Source organism: Somniosus microcephalus, chromosome 21, assembly GCF_052327205.1.
Source record: "Somniosus microcephalus isolate GS21.2 chromosome 21, FLI_Smic_1.0, whole genome shotgun sequence".
Taxonomy (NCBI): Eukaryota; Metazoa; Chordata; class Chondrichthyes; order Squaliformes; family Somniosidae; genus Somniosus; species Somniosus microcephalus.
In genome coordinates, this window is record NC_141007.1 from 80325493 (window position 1) to 80343756 (window position 18264).

General features: G+C 48.7%; 1 protein-coding gene across 3 annotated transcripts in view; it reads right to left on the bottom strand.

Annotated features, from left to right (window-relative positions):
• Positions 1–18264, bottom strand: part of LOC147103009 (uncharacterized) — a 205586-nt gene that overhangs the window by 153841 nt on the left and 33481 nt on the right. For all 3 annotated transcript variants that reach the window (XM_085964036.1, XM_085964034.1, XM_085964035.1), the window contains exons 2-3: positions 15791–15895; positions 1134–1169 (exon numbers count right to left, since the gene is read on the bottom strand). In XM_085964036.1, coding sequence (XP_085820162.1) covers positions 1134–1169; positions 15791–15895 — 141 coding nt within the window. The remainder of the gene's footprint in view (positions 1–1133; positions 1170–15790; positions 15896–18264) is intronic.

The window sequence follows — 18264 nt, forward strand, 5'->3', positions numbered from 1 at the left end:
ACAGGGTGCAGTTACACCGTGACACGATTACATAGACAGTTTCCATTCTAAAATGTAGAGATTGGAATTGATAATGGAAAAAGTTGGCAAGAACTGTGCACAGAGACAAGATTTTTAATATACAATGGATATATTGATAGATATTGGCATCGAGATGTCTCCAAATATTCAGAATCAGAATAAGCCCTACAACCCTCTGAGATCTCTGCGCTCCTACAATTCTGGCCTCTTGAGCATCCCCGATTTTAATCGCTCCACCATTGGTGGCCGTGCCTTCAGCTGCCGGGGCCCTAAGCTCTGGAATTCCCTCCCTAAATCTCGCTGCCTCTCCACCTCTCTCCCCTCCTTTAAGATGCTCCTTAAAATCTACCCCTGTCCTAATATCTCCTTATGTAGCACAGTGTCAAATTTTTTGTCTGATTTACGCTTCTTTGAAGCACCTCAGGACATTTTACTACATTAAAGGCCCTGTATAAATGCAAGTTGGGAGATTAGGGGTTGGGGGGTCAGGGGTCGGTGGGTGGTAGATCGGGGGTTAGGGTCAGGGGTCATGGTGTGGGAGATTGGGGTTGGGGTCGGGGGTTGGAAGCAGATTCAACAGTAACTTTTAAAAGCAAATTGGATAAATACTTGAAAAGGAAAAATTTGCAGGGCTCTGGGGAAAGAGCAGGGAGTGGGACTACTTGGAAGCTCTTTCAAAGAGCCAGCACAGGCATGACGGGCCAAATGGCCTCCTTCTGTGATGTATCATTCTATGATTCTGTGTTTTTCCACAATCATTGACTTCGTAATGTCGTGATATTCCAGCTACTCATCTCTATATTAATGAGGTCAGTGTCTGGAAGCACATTAATCATTGCTACCCTGGATTCACCACAGCCTACAGCCCCCAACCTTCCAGTTCCCTCCTCCTCATTCTTCATATTTGTCCTCTGTCTGTAACATAGTCGGAGGCATCTACCTGCAACGGAGAATTGCTGTGAATCGTAAGGATTAGATGAAAGCACATTTCTCAATATTTAACCAGCAATTCCTTCTTATACTGTATCTGAAAACACCCATCGATTGTCTGATATAAAGAACAAGGACGAAGGAGTGTGAAATGAGCATTCAGACTCGAATGCTGTCCTCACCAGTATCTCATTGACCAAACCCATGTGATTCGACACCTGAAACACAATAAAAAAAACAATGAATGACCAAAGGTGAATGAAACAGGTTTCCCCGTGCCTTCAACGTCGGAATAACATCCTGGCAAGTTTGGCTTTTCTCAAAAGACTTAAAACTTTCACTTTGGATTTCAATCTCCAGTTACGATATTATTCCATATTCATCCAACACATCCCATAATACCCATTACCCTACAGCGAGCTCACTAACACAGCCCATAATACCCATTACCCTACAGAGTGATGCAATGCAAGTGCTGAGCGCTGCATTGTTGATCAGTGCGTTGAGTGCTGCGCTGCATTGCGCTGGGCATTGCGTTGAGTGTTCTGTTGCGCTGAGTGCTGCATTGAGTGTTGCGCTGAACGCTGCATTGCGCTGGGCGTTGCGTTGAGTGTTGCACTGAGCGCTGCATTGAGTGTTCTGTTGCGCTGCATTGTGCTGGGCGTTGCGTTGAGTGTTGCGCTGAGCGCTGCATTGAGTGTTGTTGCGCTGAGCGCTGCATTGAGTGTTCTGTTGCGCTGAGCACTGCATTGCGCTGAGCGCTGCACGTGATCGGCACAGTGCAGAAGGGTAAAGTGCAGAAGGACAGGAGCTCTTTCAATCTTCAGTTGGAGCGGTACTGCTACTTATTCATGCGACTCTGCCACTAACTCACCGGCAGCAGCAGCAGCAAGAGCGGGCCTGAGAGGAGAGTGCAGAGACCGAGGATTTAAAGAGCAGGGGAGAGAGAGAGAAAAACACAAGGAGTGACAATATATATTCATGATCTAGACAAGGGAACGAGATGTAATATCTCCAAGTTTGCAGACAACACAAAGCTGGGTGGGCATGTGTGCTGTAAGGAGGGTGCCGAGAAACTCCTGTATGATTTGGACAGGTTGGGTGATTGGGCAGATGTATGGCAGATGCAGTATAATGTGGATAAATGCGAGGTTATCCACTTTGGTGGCAAAAACAGGAAGGCAGATTATTATCTGACTGGCAATAGATTGGGAGACGGGGAAGTGCAACGAGACCTGGGTGTCCTTGTGCACCAGTCGCTGAAGGTAAGCATGCAGGTGCAGCAGGCGGTTAAGAAGGCAAATGGTATGCTGGCCTTCGTAGCGAGAGGATTCGAGTACAGGAACAAAGATATCTTGCTGCAGTTGTACAGGGCCTTGGTGAGACCACACCTTGGGTATTGTGTGCAGTTTTGGTCGCCTTATCTGAGGAAGGATGTTCTTGCCATGGAGGGAGTGCAGCGAAGATTCACCAGACTGATACCTGGGATGGCAGGAATGACGTATGAGGAGAGATTGGGTCGATTGGGCTTATATTCGCTGGAGTTTAGAAGAATGAGAGGGGATCTCATTGAAACTTATAAAATTCTAACAGGACTAGACAGACTAGATGCAGGAAGGATGTTCCCGATGGCGGGGGAGTCCAGAACCAGGGGTCACAGTCTAAAGATAAGGGGTAAGCCATTTAGGATTGAGATGAGGAGGAATTTCTTCACCCAGAGAGTGGTGAGCCTGTGGAATTCTCTACCACAGAAGGCAGTAGAGGCCAATTCATTAAATATATTCAAGAAGGAGTTGGATATATTGCTTAAGGCTAAAGGGATCAAGGGATATGGGGAGAAGGCAGGGACAGGGTACTGAATTTGGATGATCAGCCATGATTGCATTGAATGGCGGAGCAGGCTCGAGGGGCCGAATGGCCTACTCCTGCTCCTATCTTCTATGTTTCTATGATGTCACAGGACAGCTGGTAACTGATTGGTTGGTAAAGGTCACATTGTTTTTTTCTTATTCTTGCTCTTCAAGGGGCCGGGGTTAAATAGCTGGTAGAAATAAAACAGAAACTTAGGGATTGGTAACTGTTAATACTGTATTAAATTAATAATTTGAATTAGGTACATCTTAGTCTTAAGTTTTTTGTATAGTAGTTAATAGCCTATTAAATAGAGGCATGGCAGGGCAGCTCAGTCCCACGGAATGCACATCCTGTGCCATGTGGGGATTCCAGGAGGCTTCCCGTGTCCTGGACAATCCCGTGTGCAGGAAGTGTCGTCGGCTGGAGGAGCTCGAGCTCCGGGTTTTGGAGCTTGAGCAGCAGCTGGCGTCACTGCGGTGCGTCCATGAGGCTGAGAGCTACGTTTCAGGACCTCGTCCTCACCAATCTACCTCTCGCTGATGCATCTGTCCATGACAGCATTGGCAGCAGTGACCACAGCAGTCATTGTGGGGACGAAGTCCCGTCTTCACACTGAGGACACCCTCCATCGTGTTGTGTGGCACTACCACTGTGCTAAATGGGAAAGATTCAGAACAGACCTCGCAGCTCAAAACTGGGCATCCATGAGGCGCTGTGGGCCATCAGCAGCAGCAGAATTGTATTCCACTATAATCTGTAACCTCATGGTAAGGCATATCCCTCACTATATAGTCCTGCCACATCCAGTCGTGAATGGTGGTGGACCATTAAACAACTAACGGGAGAAGGAGGCTCCATGAATATCCCCATCCTCAATGATGGTGGAGCCCAGGACGTGAGTGCAAAAGACAAGGCTGAAGCGTTTGCCACCATCTTCAGCCAGAAGTACCGAGTGGATGATCTATATCTGCCTCCTCCTGAGGTCCCCACCATCACAGAAGCCAATCTTCAGCCAATTCGATTCACTCCACGTGATATCAAGAAACGGCTGAGTGCACTGGATACAGCAAAGGCTACAGGCCCCGACAACATCCCGGTTATCATGCTGAAGACTTGTGCTCCAGAACTAGCCGCGCCTCTAGCCAAGTTGTTCCAGTACAGCATTGGCATCTATCCGACAATGTGGAAAACTGCCCAGGTATGTCCTGTCCACAAAAAGCAGGACAAATCCAATCCGGCCAATTACCGCCCCATCAGTCTACTCTCAATCATTAGCAAAGTGATGGAAGGTGTCGTCGACAGTGCTATCAAGCAGCACTTACTCACCAATAACACGCTCACTGATGCCCAGTTTGGGTTCTGCCAAGACCATTCGGCTCCCGACCTCATTACAGCCTTGGTCCAAACATGGACAAAGGAGCTGAATTCCAGAGGTGAGGTGAGAGTGGCTGCCCTTGACATCAAGGCAGCATTTGACCGAGTGTGGCATCAAGGAGCCCTAGTAAAACTGAAGTCAATGGGAATCAGGGGGAAACTCTCCACTGGCTGAAGTCATACCTAGCACAAAGGAAGATGACTGTGGTGGTTGAAGGTCAATCCTCACAGCCCCAGGACATGGCTGCAGGAGTTCCTCAGCGCAGTGTCCTAGGCCCAACCATCTTCAGCTGCTTCATCAATGACCTTCCCTCCAACATAAGGTCAGAAGTGGGGATGTTCGCTGATGACTGCAGTGTTCAGTGCCATTCACAATTCCTCAGATAATGAAGCAGTCCGTGCCCGCATGCAACAAGACCTGGACAACGTTCAGGCTTGGGCTGGTAAGTGGCAGGTAACATTCGCACCACACATGTGCCAGGCAATGACTATCTCTAACAAGCGAGAGTCTAACCACCGCCCCTTGACATTCAACGGCATTAACCTTGGCTAATCCCCCACTATCAACATCCTGGGGGGTCACCATTGACCAGAAACTTAACTGAACCAGCCTCATAAATACTGTGGCAACAAGAGCAGGTCAGAGGCTGGGTATTCTGCGGCGAGTGTCTCACCCCATGAGTCCCCAAAGCCTTTCCACCATCTACAAGGCACAAGTCAGGAGTGTGATGGAATACTCTCCACTTGCCTGGATGAGTGCAGCTCCAACAACACTCAAGAAGCTCGACACCATCCAGGACAAAGCAGCCCGCTTGATTGGCACCCCATCCACCACCTTAAACATTTACTCCCTCCACCACCGGCACACCGTGGCTGCAATGTGTACCATCTACAAGATGCACTGCAGCAACTCGCCAAGGCTTCTTCGGCAGCACCTCCCAAGCCTGCAATCTCTTCCACCTAGAAGGACAAGGGCAGCAGGCACATGGGAACACCACCATCTCCAAGTTCCCCTCCAAGTCACACACCATCCTGACTTAGAAGTATATCGCCGATCCTCCATCGTCGCTGGGTCAAAATCCTGGAACTCCCTCCCTAACAGCACTGTGGGAGCACCTTCACCACACGGACTGCAGCGGTTCAAGAAGGCGGCTCACCACCACCTTCTCGAGGGCAACTAGGGATGGGCAATAAATGCCGGGCTAGCCAGCGATGCCCACATCTCATAAATGAATAATTAGAAAAGAGGTGGTCACCCCACAGCTTAAGAGCGTGCAGGCAGAGAGGGAATGGGTGACTGCCAGACAGAAAAGGAGGACCAGGCAGGTAGTGCAGGAGTCCCCGGAGTGCATCTCGCTCTCCAACCAGTATTCTGTTCTGAGTACTAGTGTGGGCGATGGTTCCTCTGGGGAGTACACCCAGAGCCAAGTCGGCGGCACCACAGGTGGCTCAGCTGTACAGAGGGGGAGGAGGAAGATTGGGAAAGCAATACTGGTAGGGGATTTGATAGTTGGGGAGCAGACAGGCATTTCTGCGGCCGCAGACGTGACTCCAGGATGGTGTGTTGCCTCCCTGGTGCCAGGGTCAAGGATATCACTGAGCGGCTGGAGAACATTCGAAGATAGGAGCAGGAGGGGGGAGGGTGAACAGCCAGAGGTCGTGGTCCCTATCGGTACCAACGACATAGGTAGAAAGAGGGATGAGGTCCTGCAGGCAGATTTTAAGGAACTAGGAAAGAGATTAAAAAGCAGGACCTCAAAGGTAGTAATCTCCGGATTATTCCCGGTGCCACGCGCAAGTGAGTATAGAAATAGGAGGATAGCGCAGATGAATGCGTGGCTGGAGAGATGGTGTAGGCACAAGGGCTTCAGATTCCTGGGGCCTTGGGACCGGTTCTGGGGGAGGTGGGACCTGTACAGGCCGGACGGGTTGCACCTCAACAGGGCTGGAACCAATATCCTCGCGGGGAGGTTTGCTAGTGCTGTTGGCGAGAGTTTAAACTAATTTGGGAGGGGGATAGGCACCAGGATGTAACATTAGAAAGGGGAAATAAAGAGCTCAAAGGATTGGGAGAGGCAGAGAGCACTAAAGTAAGAAATAGTAAGGTATTAGAGGGGGTCAAACTAAGAGAGAACACAGGATGGTCTAAGATGGGTTTACAGTGTATGTACGTGAACGCACGAAGCGTAGTAAACAAGGTCAGTGAGAATACAGGATGGTCTAAGATGGGTTTACAGTGTATGTACGTGAACGCACGAAGCGTAGTAAACAAGGTCAGTGAGAATACAGGATGGTCTAAGGTGGGTTTACAGTGTATGTATGTGAACGCACGAAGCGTAGTGAACAAGGTCAGTGAGCTGCAGGCACAAATAGCCTCCTGGGAATATGATGTTGTGGCAATAACTGAGACCTGGCTCAAAAAAGGCCAGGATTGGGTATTAAATGTTCCTGGTTATAAAGTGTTCAGGAAAGATAGGGAAGGAAAGACAGGAGGTGGTGTGGCAGTATTGGTCAAGGAGAATGTTACAGTGCTGGAGAGAGAGGATGTCCTGGAGGGGTCAAGGACAGAATCTATACGGCTAGAGTTAAGAAATAATAGAGGTACCTTTACACTACTGGGTGTATTCTATAGACCAGATAGTGGGAAAGATGTGGAGGAGCACATTTGCAGAGAAATTACAGCGAGGTGTGACATGAATCTGTCATTCATGTGGAAGTGACTTATGAAATAATACTGGGCGGCCTGCTGGTGGCGTTGTCCAGGGAGAGTATAAATACTCGGGCATGGGCCCAGCTTGTGCAGTACATTCTTTAACAAGAACTAGTGAAGGACATAACTAGATCTCCATGTTGAAAAACAGTTGATTAAAGCCTTGTTTAATACTCAGACTAAGCGCCTAGTAGTTTTCTTACATCAAGGTGCAAGGACTATAGAGTAGTGATAATGGGGGACTTCAACTATCCTCATATAGACTGGAATCGTAATAGTGTAAAGGGCAGAGAAGGGGAAGAATTTCTGAAATGTGTTCAGGAGACCTTTCTTGATCAGTAAGTTTCCGGCCTGATGAGGGGGGAGGCATTGCTGGATCTGTTTCTGGGGAATGAGGTGGGTCAAGTGGAGCAAGTGTCAGTAGGTGAACATTTAGGGAACAGTGATCATAATATCATAAGGTTTAGATTAGCTATGGAAAAGGACAAGGAGCATTCTAAAGTAAAACTGTTTAACTGGGGGAAGGCCAATTTCAATGGGATGAGAACGGATCTGGCCCGAGTGAACTGGAATCAAAGATTGGCAGGCAAAACTGTAATGGAACAATGGGCTGCCTTTAAAGAGAAAATAGTTCAGGTACAGTTGAGGTACATTCCCACTAGGGGGAAAGGCAGGGCAACTAAAGTCAGGGCTCCCTGGATGATGAAACAGAGCTTGGACCTGTGGGAGAGCAGCAGCGCGACCGGCGGCACTTAAAACCGGCGGGTTCAGCAGAGGCAAGGTCAGAGAGCTTGGACCTGTGGGAGAGCAGCAGCGCGACCGGCGGCACTTAAAACCGGCGGGTTCAGCAGAGGCGAGGTCAGAGAGCTTGGACCTGTGGGAGAGCAGCAGTGCGACCGGCGGCACTTAAAACCGGCGGGTTCAGCAGAGGCGAGGTCAGAGAGCTTGGACCTGTGGGAGAGCAGCAGCGCGACCGGCGGCACTTAAAACCGGCGGGTTCAGCAGAGGCGGGACCAAATCAACAGCAGAGCAGAGAGGCCCACAGCCCCGAGACCGGAGAAGCAGCGGACCTGCGCGGGAGCAGCCCGAGGCGGGAGAGCTTAAAGGCTTGAGAGGGAGCAGTCAGAGGCACCGACCAATCCAGGTTCCAGGAGAGAGCTGGTGCAGTCGGGGGAGCAGGAGGCCAGTAACTGCTGGGGCAGTCGGGAGAGCAGGAGGCCAGTAACTGGTGAGTTTAAAAGCTCACCTTTCGCGGGCTTTTTCTTTCACAGCTGGTGCAGTCGGGAGAGCAGGAGGCCAGTAACTCTTATATAAGTGGAGCTGTTGCTAAACCCAAAACACTACAGTGTAGTGTCTCCCACCCTTCCACCTCCTCTAACCTTTTAGGGGTTAGGGGAAGTTGAAAAGGTAGGTTCAATTTATTTTATTTCAGGAGCCTAACCTAGGTGGAAAAGGTTCCAGGACAGGAGGCGGCAGTGAAAATACAACACCAGAAAACAGGTAGGTGACTGGTTGGTGAGTACTTTCATAAACTTATTCTAAGTAGAATTCAATAATTAAGCTAAATCGTAGTAAATAAAAGGGTCTTGTAAGGGTTAAGTCATGGAAGGGCAGCTCAGACCCGTGTCATGCTCCTCCTGTGCCATGTGGGAAATCAGGGACACTGTCCCTGGCAACTATGTGTGCAGGAAGTGTGTCCAGCTGCAGCTCCTAGCGGCGCTGGAGCTGCGAATGGACTCACTCTGGAGCATACGCGATGCTGAGGATCTTGTGGATAGCACATTCAGTGAGTTGGTCACACCGCAGGTAAAGGCTAGCTCAGACAGTAAATGGGTGACCAAAAGGCAGGGTAAAGGCAGGAAGGTAGTGCAGGAGTCACCTGCGGTCATCTCCCTCCAAAACAGGTTTACCGTTTTGGGTACTGTTGGGGGAGATGACTTATCAGGGGAAGGCACCAGCAGCCAGGTTCAGGGCACCATGACTGGCTCTGCTGCACAGAAGGGCGGGAAAAAGAGGGATAGGGCTATAGTGATAGGGGATTCAATTGTAAGGGGGATAGACAGGAGTTTCTGTGGCCGAGACCGAGACTCCAAGATGGTATGTTGCCTCCCTGGTGCAAGGGTCAAGGATGTCTCGGAGCGGGTGCAGAGCATTCTGAAGGGGGAGGGGGATCAGCCAGTTGTCGTGGTACATGTAGGTACCAACAATGTAGGTAAAAAGAGGGAGGAGGTCCTACAAGCTGAATTTAGGGAGTTAGGAGCTAAATTGAAAAGTAGGACCTCAAAGGTAGTAATCTCTGGATTGCTACCAGTGCCACGAGCTAATAAGTTTAGAGAGAGTAAGATAGATAAGCTAAATACGTGGCTTGAGCAGTGGTGCAAGGGAGAGGGATTTAAATTCTTGAGGCATTGGAACCAGTTCTTGGGGAGGAGTGACCTGTACCAAGGGGACGGTCTACACCTGAACTGTGAGGGAGCCGATGTCCTCGGGGTAATATTTTCTAGGGCGGTTCGGGAGGATTTAAACTAATTTGGCAGGGGGATGGGAACCTAGGTAGTGGAAAAGAGGGAAGTCATATGAAGTCAGAAATAGATGGTAGAAAGGTGAGAAGCAATAAGCAAAGGAGAGAAACACAAAGGGCCAAACTAATTCATAATGAGAGTGTGAAAAAAGCAAGCCTGAAGGCTTTGTATCTTAATGCTAGAAGCATTAGGAACAAGGTGGATGAATTAGTTGTGGAAATAGAGGTAAACAAGTATGATTTGATTGGGATTACAGAAACATGGCTGCAGGGTGGGCAAGGCTGGGAACTTAACATCCAGGGATATACAATATTTAGGAAGGATCGGCAAAAAGGTAGGGGAGGTGGGGTAGCATTGCTGGTAAAGGAGGGGATTAATGCAATGGAAAGGAAGGATATTAACTCGGATGAAACGGAATCTGTATGGGTAGAAATGAGAAATAGCAAGGGGAGGAAAACGTTAGTGGGTGTGATATATAGGCCTCCAAATAGTAATATGGAGGTGAGGGAAGGCATAAAAAGGGAAATTAGAGAAGCGTGCGATAAGAGCACAGCTGTCATCATGGGTGACTTTAATTTACATATTGATTGGACTACCCAAACTAGTAAAAATTCTGAGGAGGAGGAATTCCTGGAATGTTTTCGGGACGGTTATCTGGACCAATATGTCGAGGAGCCGACTCGAGATCAGGCCATTTTAGACTGGGTATTGTGCAATGAGAAGGGACTTATCAGCAATCTTCTTGTACGAGGCCCCTTGGGTCAGAGCGATCATAATATGATTGAGCTCTCAGTCGAGATGGAGAGTGAGGAAATTGAATCAGAGACTAAGGTCCAGAACTTAAATAAAGGGAATTACGAGGGTATGAGACGGGAATTGGGTAAGATTGATTGGGTGGTGTTTCTGGGGGGATTGACAGTGGATAGACAATGGCAAGCATTCAAAGATAGAATGGAAGAATTCCAGAACATGTTTATACCGGTTTGGCACAAAAATAAACCTAAAAAGGTGACTCAACCGTGGATAACGAGGGAAATTAGGGACAGCATAAAATCAAAAAAAAGGGCATATCAACTGGCAAAAAAAAGCACCAGACCGGAAGATTGGGGGCAGTACAAGATACAGCAAAAGAGGACAAAGGGATTAATCAGGAAGGGGAAAATAGAATACGAAAGTAAACTTGCAGCAAACATAAAGACAGACTGCAAAAGCTTTTATCGGTATATCAGGAGGAAAAGACTAGTAAAATCCCAAGTCGGTCCCTTGCAGTCCGATTCGGGAGAATATATAATGGAGAATAAGGAAATGGCAGACCAATTAAACTCATACTTTGGTTCTGTATTCACAAAGGAGGACACAAATAACCTCCCAGGAATATCGGCAAACATAGGGACTAATGAGAGGGAGGAGCTGACAGAAATTAGTATCTCTAGGGATATGGTGCTGGGTAAGTTGAGGGGACTGAAGGCCGACAAATCCCCGGGGCCTGATAAACTACATCCTAGGGTACTTAAGGAGGTGGCCCTGGAGATAGCAGATGCTCTAAGGATCATCTTCCGGAACTCCATTGACTCGGGAACAGTACCCGTGGATTGGAGGGTAGCTAATGTTACCCCAATATTTAAAAAGGGGGGTAGAGAGAAAGCAGGGAATTATAGACCAGTAAGCCTTACATCGGTTGTGGGCAGAATGCTAGAGTCCATTATTAAGGATAAAATAGCGGAGCACTTGACAAATGGGGAAAGGATCGGACAGAGTCAACATGGATTTACAAAGGGTAAATCGTGTTTGACTAATCTGCTGGAATTTTTTGAGGAAGTAACTGGTAAAATAGATGGGGGAGAGCCAGTGGATGTGGTGTACCTTGACTTCCAGAAAGCCTTCGATAAGGTTCCACACAAAAGATTATCATGCAAAATTAAGGCTCATGGGATTGGGGGCAAAGTATTAACGTGGATAGAGAACTGGCTGGCGGATAGAAAACAGAGAGTTGGAATAAACGGCTCGTTTTCGGAGTGGCAGGCAGTGACCAGCGGGGTGCCGCAAGGATCTGTCCTGGGACCCCAGCTGTTCACAATATATATATAAATGATCTGGATCAGGGAATTGGATGCAATATTTCCAAATTCGCTGACGACACTAAACTAGGAGGAGGGGTGGGCTCTGATGAGGATGTCAGGAGGCTACAGTGCGATTTGGACAGGTTGGGGGAATGGGCGGATACGTGGCAGATGCACTATAATGTGGATAAATGCGAGGTTATCCACTTTGGGGGTAAAAACAGGAGGGTAGATTATTATCTAAATGGCAATAGATTGGGAGATGGGGAAGTGCAGAGGGACCTGGGTGTTCTTGTGCACCAGTCACTGAAGGAGAGCATGCAGGTGCAACAGGCGATTAAGAAGGCAAATGGTATGTTGGCCTTCATATCAAGGGGGTTCGAGTATAGGAATAGGGATACCTTACTACAGCTGTACAAGGTGCTGGTGAGACCGCATCTGGAGTATTGTGTACAGTTTTGGTCGCCCCATCTGCGGAAGGATGTTCTTGCCATGGAAAGAGTGCAACGGCGATTCACCAGGCTGATACCTGGAATGGCGGGAATGACCTACGAAGAGAGATTAAATAGTTTGGGCTTGTACTCACTGGAGTTTAGAAGATTGAGAGGGGATCTCATCGAAACATATAAAATTATGGCAGGCCTGGACAGGCTGAATTCAGAGAGAATGTTTCCAATGGCCGGGGAGCACAGAACCAGGGGCCACAGTCTAAAAATAGCGGGCAAATCATTTAAAACAGAGATGAGGAAGAATTTCTTCACTCAAAGAGTGGTGAGCCTGTGGAATTCCCTGCCACAGAGGGCTGCGAAGGCTAATTCAATAAATATTTTCAAGAGAGAATTGGATATATTTCTGAAGACTAAGGGGATTAAGGGTTACGGAGAAAAGGCGGGGACGGGGTACTGAACTGGTAAGATCAGCTATGATCTCAGACGAAGATCAGCCATGATCTCATTGAATGGCGGAGCAGGCTCGAAGGGCCGAATGGCCTACTCCTGTTCCTATCTCTATGTTTCTATGTTTCTAAGCCGAAAAAGAGCGCGTATGACAGAGGTCAGGTTGCAAATCCAGCTGAGAATCAGGCTAAATATAGAAAGGTCAGAGGAGAAGTGAAAAAGAAAATAAGAGGGGCAAAGAGAGGGTATGAGAATAGCATGGCAGCCAACATAAAAGGTAATCCAAAAGTCTTCTATAAGCATATAAGTAATGAAAGGGTAGTAAGAGGAGGGGTGGGGCCGATTAGGAACAAAAAGGATTCCTACGCATGGAGGCAGAGGGTATGGCTGAGGTACTAAACGAGTACTTTGCATCTGTCTTCACTAAGGAAGAAGATGCTGCCATAGACATAGTGAAGGAGGAGGTAGTGGAGACACTTGATAGGATAAAAATTGACAAAGAAGAGGTTTTAGAAAGGCTGGCTGGACTTAAAGTAGATAAATCACCAGGAGTGGATGGGATACATCCTAGGATGCTGAGAGAATTGAAGGTGGAAATCGCGGAGGTACTGGCCATAATATTCCAATCCTCCATAGATACGGGGGGTGGTGCCAGAGGACTGGAGAATTGCAAATGTTACACCATTGTTCAAAAAAGGGTGTAAAGATAAACCCAGCAACTACAGGCCAGTCAGTTTAACCTCGGTAGTGGGGAAGCTTTTAGAAACAGTAATCAGGGACAAAATTAACAGTCACTTGGACAAGCGTGGATTAATGTTGCCTTTATTACAAGAGGATTTGAGTATGAGTAAAGACATCTTACTGCAATTATATAGGGCCCTGGTGAGACCACACCTGGAGTATTGTGTACAGTGTTGGTCTCCTTACCTAAGGAAGGATATACTTGCCATAGAGGGAGTGCAACGAAGGTTCACCAGACTGGTTCCTGGGATGGGGCGATTGTCCTATGAGGACAGATTGAGTAGACTAGGCCTATATTCTCTAGTGTTTAGAAGAATGAGAGGTGATCTCATTGAAAAATACAACATTTGTACAGTGCTTGACAGGGTAGATGCAGGGAGGGTGTTTCCCCTGGCTGGGGAGTCTAGAACCAGGGGTCACAGTCTCAGAATAAGGGGTCGGCCATTTAGGACTGAGATGAGGAGAAATTTCTTCACTCAGAGGGTGGTGAATCTTTGGAATTCTCTGCCCCAGAGGGCTGTGGAGGCTCAGTCATTGAGTATATTAAAGACAGAGATCGCTCAAGGGGCCATATGGCCTACTCCTGCTCCTATTTCTTATTTTCTTATGAGAGGCTGTGGGAGACAGTGAGGCAGACATGAGAGGGTGTGGGACCGGGAGAGGGTGAGGGACAGGGGCAGAGTTTGGAGGTGAGGTGGCAGCAAAGGGTTGGTAATAGCTGGGAAATGCTCATCAAAGGGCATCTCAGCTCGCTCCTTTTCAAAGTATTGCACTGTCCGCGCGCACACAACTATTCAAAGGGAATGTCTGTGTGTGCACAGTAACACAAGCTCTTATGTGTTTAATATCCCAGCCACCCTGATCCCTATCAGGGCACTTCCAGACACACTCCTGCCACTTCAACTAGCCCATCACACAATCTTACCCGCTCAGGAGAGAGCAGTAAGTGGGTCAGAAGGGTTTCCAGTGGGTGAAGCACTGAGCACCAGTTGAAATAAGGAGCTGCGAGTGAAACAGTCACTGCTCTGCACACCTGGTGAATCGAAAGCCTTTGGCTGAGGACCCTGAAACCCATATCATGGGGCCCAGGCTTCAAAACAACTACAATTATGGAGCATGGATCTCACGGGCAGGAAGTGCAGATGGTTTCCACGCAGATGGCTAAATGATGGACAAGTGCAAGGCGTCTATCAGCCGCATCTGAACCAGTATGTAGGAAAATTCCCACAAGCCTGGAGACTGGGACAGCTCAGGATTGTGGAGTGGCAACTAATAATTCTGTTATAGGAGAGGGAGGAATGGATGAATTATGTAGCACTTTTCATGTCCTCAGGATGTCTCGAGATGCTTCACAGCCAATGAATTTCTTTGACGTGTAGTCACTGTTGTAACTGAGGCAAGTGCAGCAGCGAGCTCCCACAATGGGATAAAGGAGCAGATAAACTGGCTGTGGTTGAGAGCTAAATGTTGGCCAGGACAACATCTCCTGTGCTTCTTCAAATAGACCCACCACTCAACTCCAAGCACTTTGCAGGAGTGGTGTAAGCTAGCTGCACACAGCGTAGACAAAGTGTTAAGAAGTCGTTGTAGGAAGAGTGATTGGAATTTTTGGCAACTTTGGTGAATGTTGTTCACAGTTTGAGCAGATGGAATTCATTTCTGTCTCTGTTTTCACATTCTGGGAGTTGGATGATGACACGGTAAATGTCTTAAGAAGGATCGTGGCAGAAATCTTTGTTAATGTGGGACTTTGTGAAGATATGGAGAAGGGAGAAAGGGGAACAGGCAGGTTTCATTGAGACCACCTTTATTTACTGAGAACACTGGTCTATCAGTCGGGCCCTCCTTTCTCTGACTGCTGGTTGTCCTGTACCATGTCCTCTCCTTCCTGCACACTCTCCTCAAGCTGTGGGGAGGCTCTACCACCCCCTCTTCATCGCCTTCAACTTGCTGCAGCAAGCGAGCCTCTCTTCATTGAAATGTCATGGAATGCACAGCAAGCTGCAATGATTCTTGGACTCTGGCTGGCTGCATTGCAAGGTTCCATCACATTTATCCAGACATCCGAAAGAAGACTCAAGAACACCGATAGTTTGCTGCAAGGCATTGGGTCTCATTGTTTCTGTTGTCCCCTCTGTCTGCAGAAGCCTTATCGGATTCGTAAACCATGACTGTAGGGGTTCGTCCTGATCACCAACCATCTACATTCACGGCACTGAGGCACCAGGGCTGTGATGGTAGATTATTGCAAGATAAAATGTTATTGCAGATCACCGAGTATCTACAGGAATTGCACTGCACCAGTGGGATCTCAACAGAGGAAAGCATTTCCTGTTTATTTAACAGAGGGGATTTTCCTTTGGCTCTGTCACTCTGCAGCTGGATGATGCGCTCTCTGTTTCTCCAGTTCTATTGGGAAGAATATGAATGGTTCAGTCTCTGAAACAGAGCATCCAAAACATGGCCTTCCAGAGGCAGTACTAGCTAACTAATGTTGCAGCGGTCTCTGGCTGGTACCGAAGGTGCTGCTCCCACAGGGGAAGAGATCGACAGGGCTAGAGCCAGCAGTTACCCTGTCCCCCAATCGTCTCTGGGGGTGGTGGGGGGGGAGGGTACGTGCAGCCTTCAGGGCAATGGCCTCCTTCCCTACCACCTCCCCCTTCCCCCTCCTGCGTGTCTTACCATATCTATATTTTTGTCAATGTCAGTTATGCGATCTTCAACGGTATTTTTGAAGTTCTTCAAACTATTCATCTCCTGGACCATCTCCTCCATCAAAGACATAACCTGCAACAGAATCAACATCTGAGTCACGTTCACAGCATCAGAAATATCTGTTCCTGACACAATATCCCAGGACAAAGGCAAAGAGTGCACACCGCAGGGTCCCGGGATCCACTGCTACTGCATGCTGATCTCAGGCAGGTCGGCTCCGACACTTGTCGGGTCCCAGGGATATGGGTCCTGCTCACTATCCACTGGCCCTTGCTGGACAGTGCGTGTGAACAGTTGGCTCTCTGGAGCGGCCTCCACTGTTGAATAGTCAGTGCCTGTGGAACTGTATCCCAGTGAGAGTCAGTGTCTGTGGAACTGTACCCCAGTGAGAGTCAGTGTCTGTGGAACTGTACCCCAGTGAAAGTCAGTGTCTGTGGAACTGTACCCCAGTGAGAGTCAGTGTCTGTGGAACTGTACCCCAGTGAGAGTCAGTGTCTGTAGAACTGAACCCCAGTGAGAGTCAGTGTCTGTGGAACTGTACCCCAGTGAGAGTCAGTGTCTGTGGAACGGTACCCCAGTGAGAGTCAGTGTCTGTGGAACTGTACCCCAGTGAGAGTCAGTGTCTGTGGAACTGTATCCCAGTGAGAGTCAGTGTCTGTGGAACTGTACCCCAGTGAGAGTCAGTGTCTGTGGAACTGTACCCCAGTGAGAGTCAGTGTCTGTGGAACTGTACCCCAGTGAGAGTCAGTGTCTGTGGAACTGTACCCCAGTGAGAGTCAGTGTCTGTGGAACTGTACCCCAGTGAGAGTCAGTGTCTGTGGAACTGTACCCCAGTGAGAGTCAGTGTCTGTGGAACTGTACCCCAGTGAGAGTCAGTGTCTGTGGAACTGCACCTCAGTGAGAGTCAGTGTCTATAGAACTGAACCCCAGTGAGAGTCAGTGTGTGTGTAACTGTACCCCAGTGAGAGTCAGTGTCTGTGGAACTGTACCCCAGTGAGAGTCAGTGTCTGTGGAACTGTACCCCTGTGAGAGTCAGTGGGCTCGATTTTAGCAGGCCCGAGGAGGCGGGTTTGGAGGCCCGAGAGTTGTAAAAATCGCAAAAAATGGTGGGTCCGATCCTGCCTCCATCCCACCTCAAAGCAATTTTCTCACATTTGTGGTTTCAGACCCTGTTTCCATCCCGCCTCCAACATGCGGGATAGGCCCTTAACAACCAGTTAATTGCCTCTATAATCCCATTTTGAGAGGCCTTTCTGATTTTAACACATTTCCCCCATCCTGCACGTCTCCTCTGGAACACGCCAGTTAATCCTGGCGGCCTCACAAGTGGATTGCTTACTAACAGCTGCAGCTCCACCATTAAAAAGGAGTTTTCAGCAATCTTCATTTGCAGGTGGCAGAACTTTGTTGTCTCAGGTCTGGGGGAACTTTTAGCAGGCATACTCATTGTTGTGGAAGTTTGGAGCCTGACACCCATCTCCAGTGTGACCTCCTGGGAAACCCCTCTCCCCACCTTGACTGAGCGCTTCCTCAACTGAGGCATATATCAGAAGCATGGGAACCATTTATTTCCTTTCCTCCGGGACATCAGATTTGGACGAAGACCAGCCGCGGCAGCAGCAGAACCCTGAACAACAGCAGCACCAACAGCAGGAGCGCCAAGCTGCTGCTCACCCACCTGAAGATGCACAGGCCAGAAGGCGCCAGCGCGCGACCACATTGCTGCCCGGGATGCAAGGGACGCACTCAGCAGCGGGAGAGAGAGGTCAAAAGTAATCAAAGAGTGACGTCACCAGAAAGCAGGTAAGTGATTGGTTGGTGAGTATTTCTCTCTTTCTCCTTTTTTTTCCCAAACTTAAACTCTGTGGTTTATAGTTTCTGAGCTCTGAGGTGTAGCGGGGGCTGCTGGTAACCAAAAATTTAACTTAATTTAAAGGAAGTAAAGGGTAAGTCATGTCAGGACAGCTCAGCCCCATAGTTTGCTCCTCCTGCACTATGTGGGAAATCAGGGACACTTCCTGTGTCCCTGACGACCATGTGTGCGGGAAGTGTGTCCAGCTGAAGCTACTGACAGACCGCATTGCGGCACTGGAGCAGCGGATGGATAGATATTGGAGCATTCGCGAGGCTGAGGAAGTCGTGGATAGCACATTTAGGGAGGTGGTCACACCGCAGGTAAAGGTTGCACAGGCAGAAGGGAATGGGTGACCATCAGGCAGAATACTAGGCGCAGGCAGGTAGTGCAGAAATCCCCTGGGGTCATCCCCCTCTCGAACAGTTATACCGTTTTGGATACTGTTGGGGGGGATGGCTTAACAGGGGAAGGCAGCAGCAGCCAACCTCCTGGCACCAGGGGTGGTTCTGCTGCACTGGACGGGAGGAAAAAGAGGGGTAGAGCTATAGTGATAGGGGATTCTATTGTAAGGGGAATAGATAGGCGT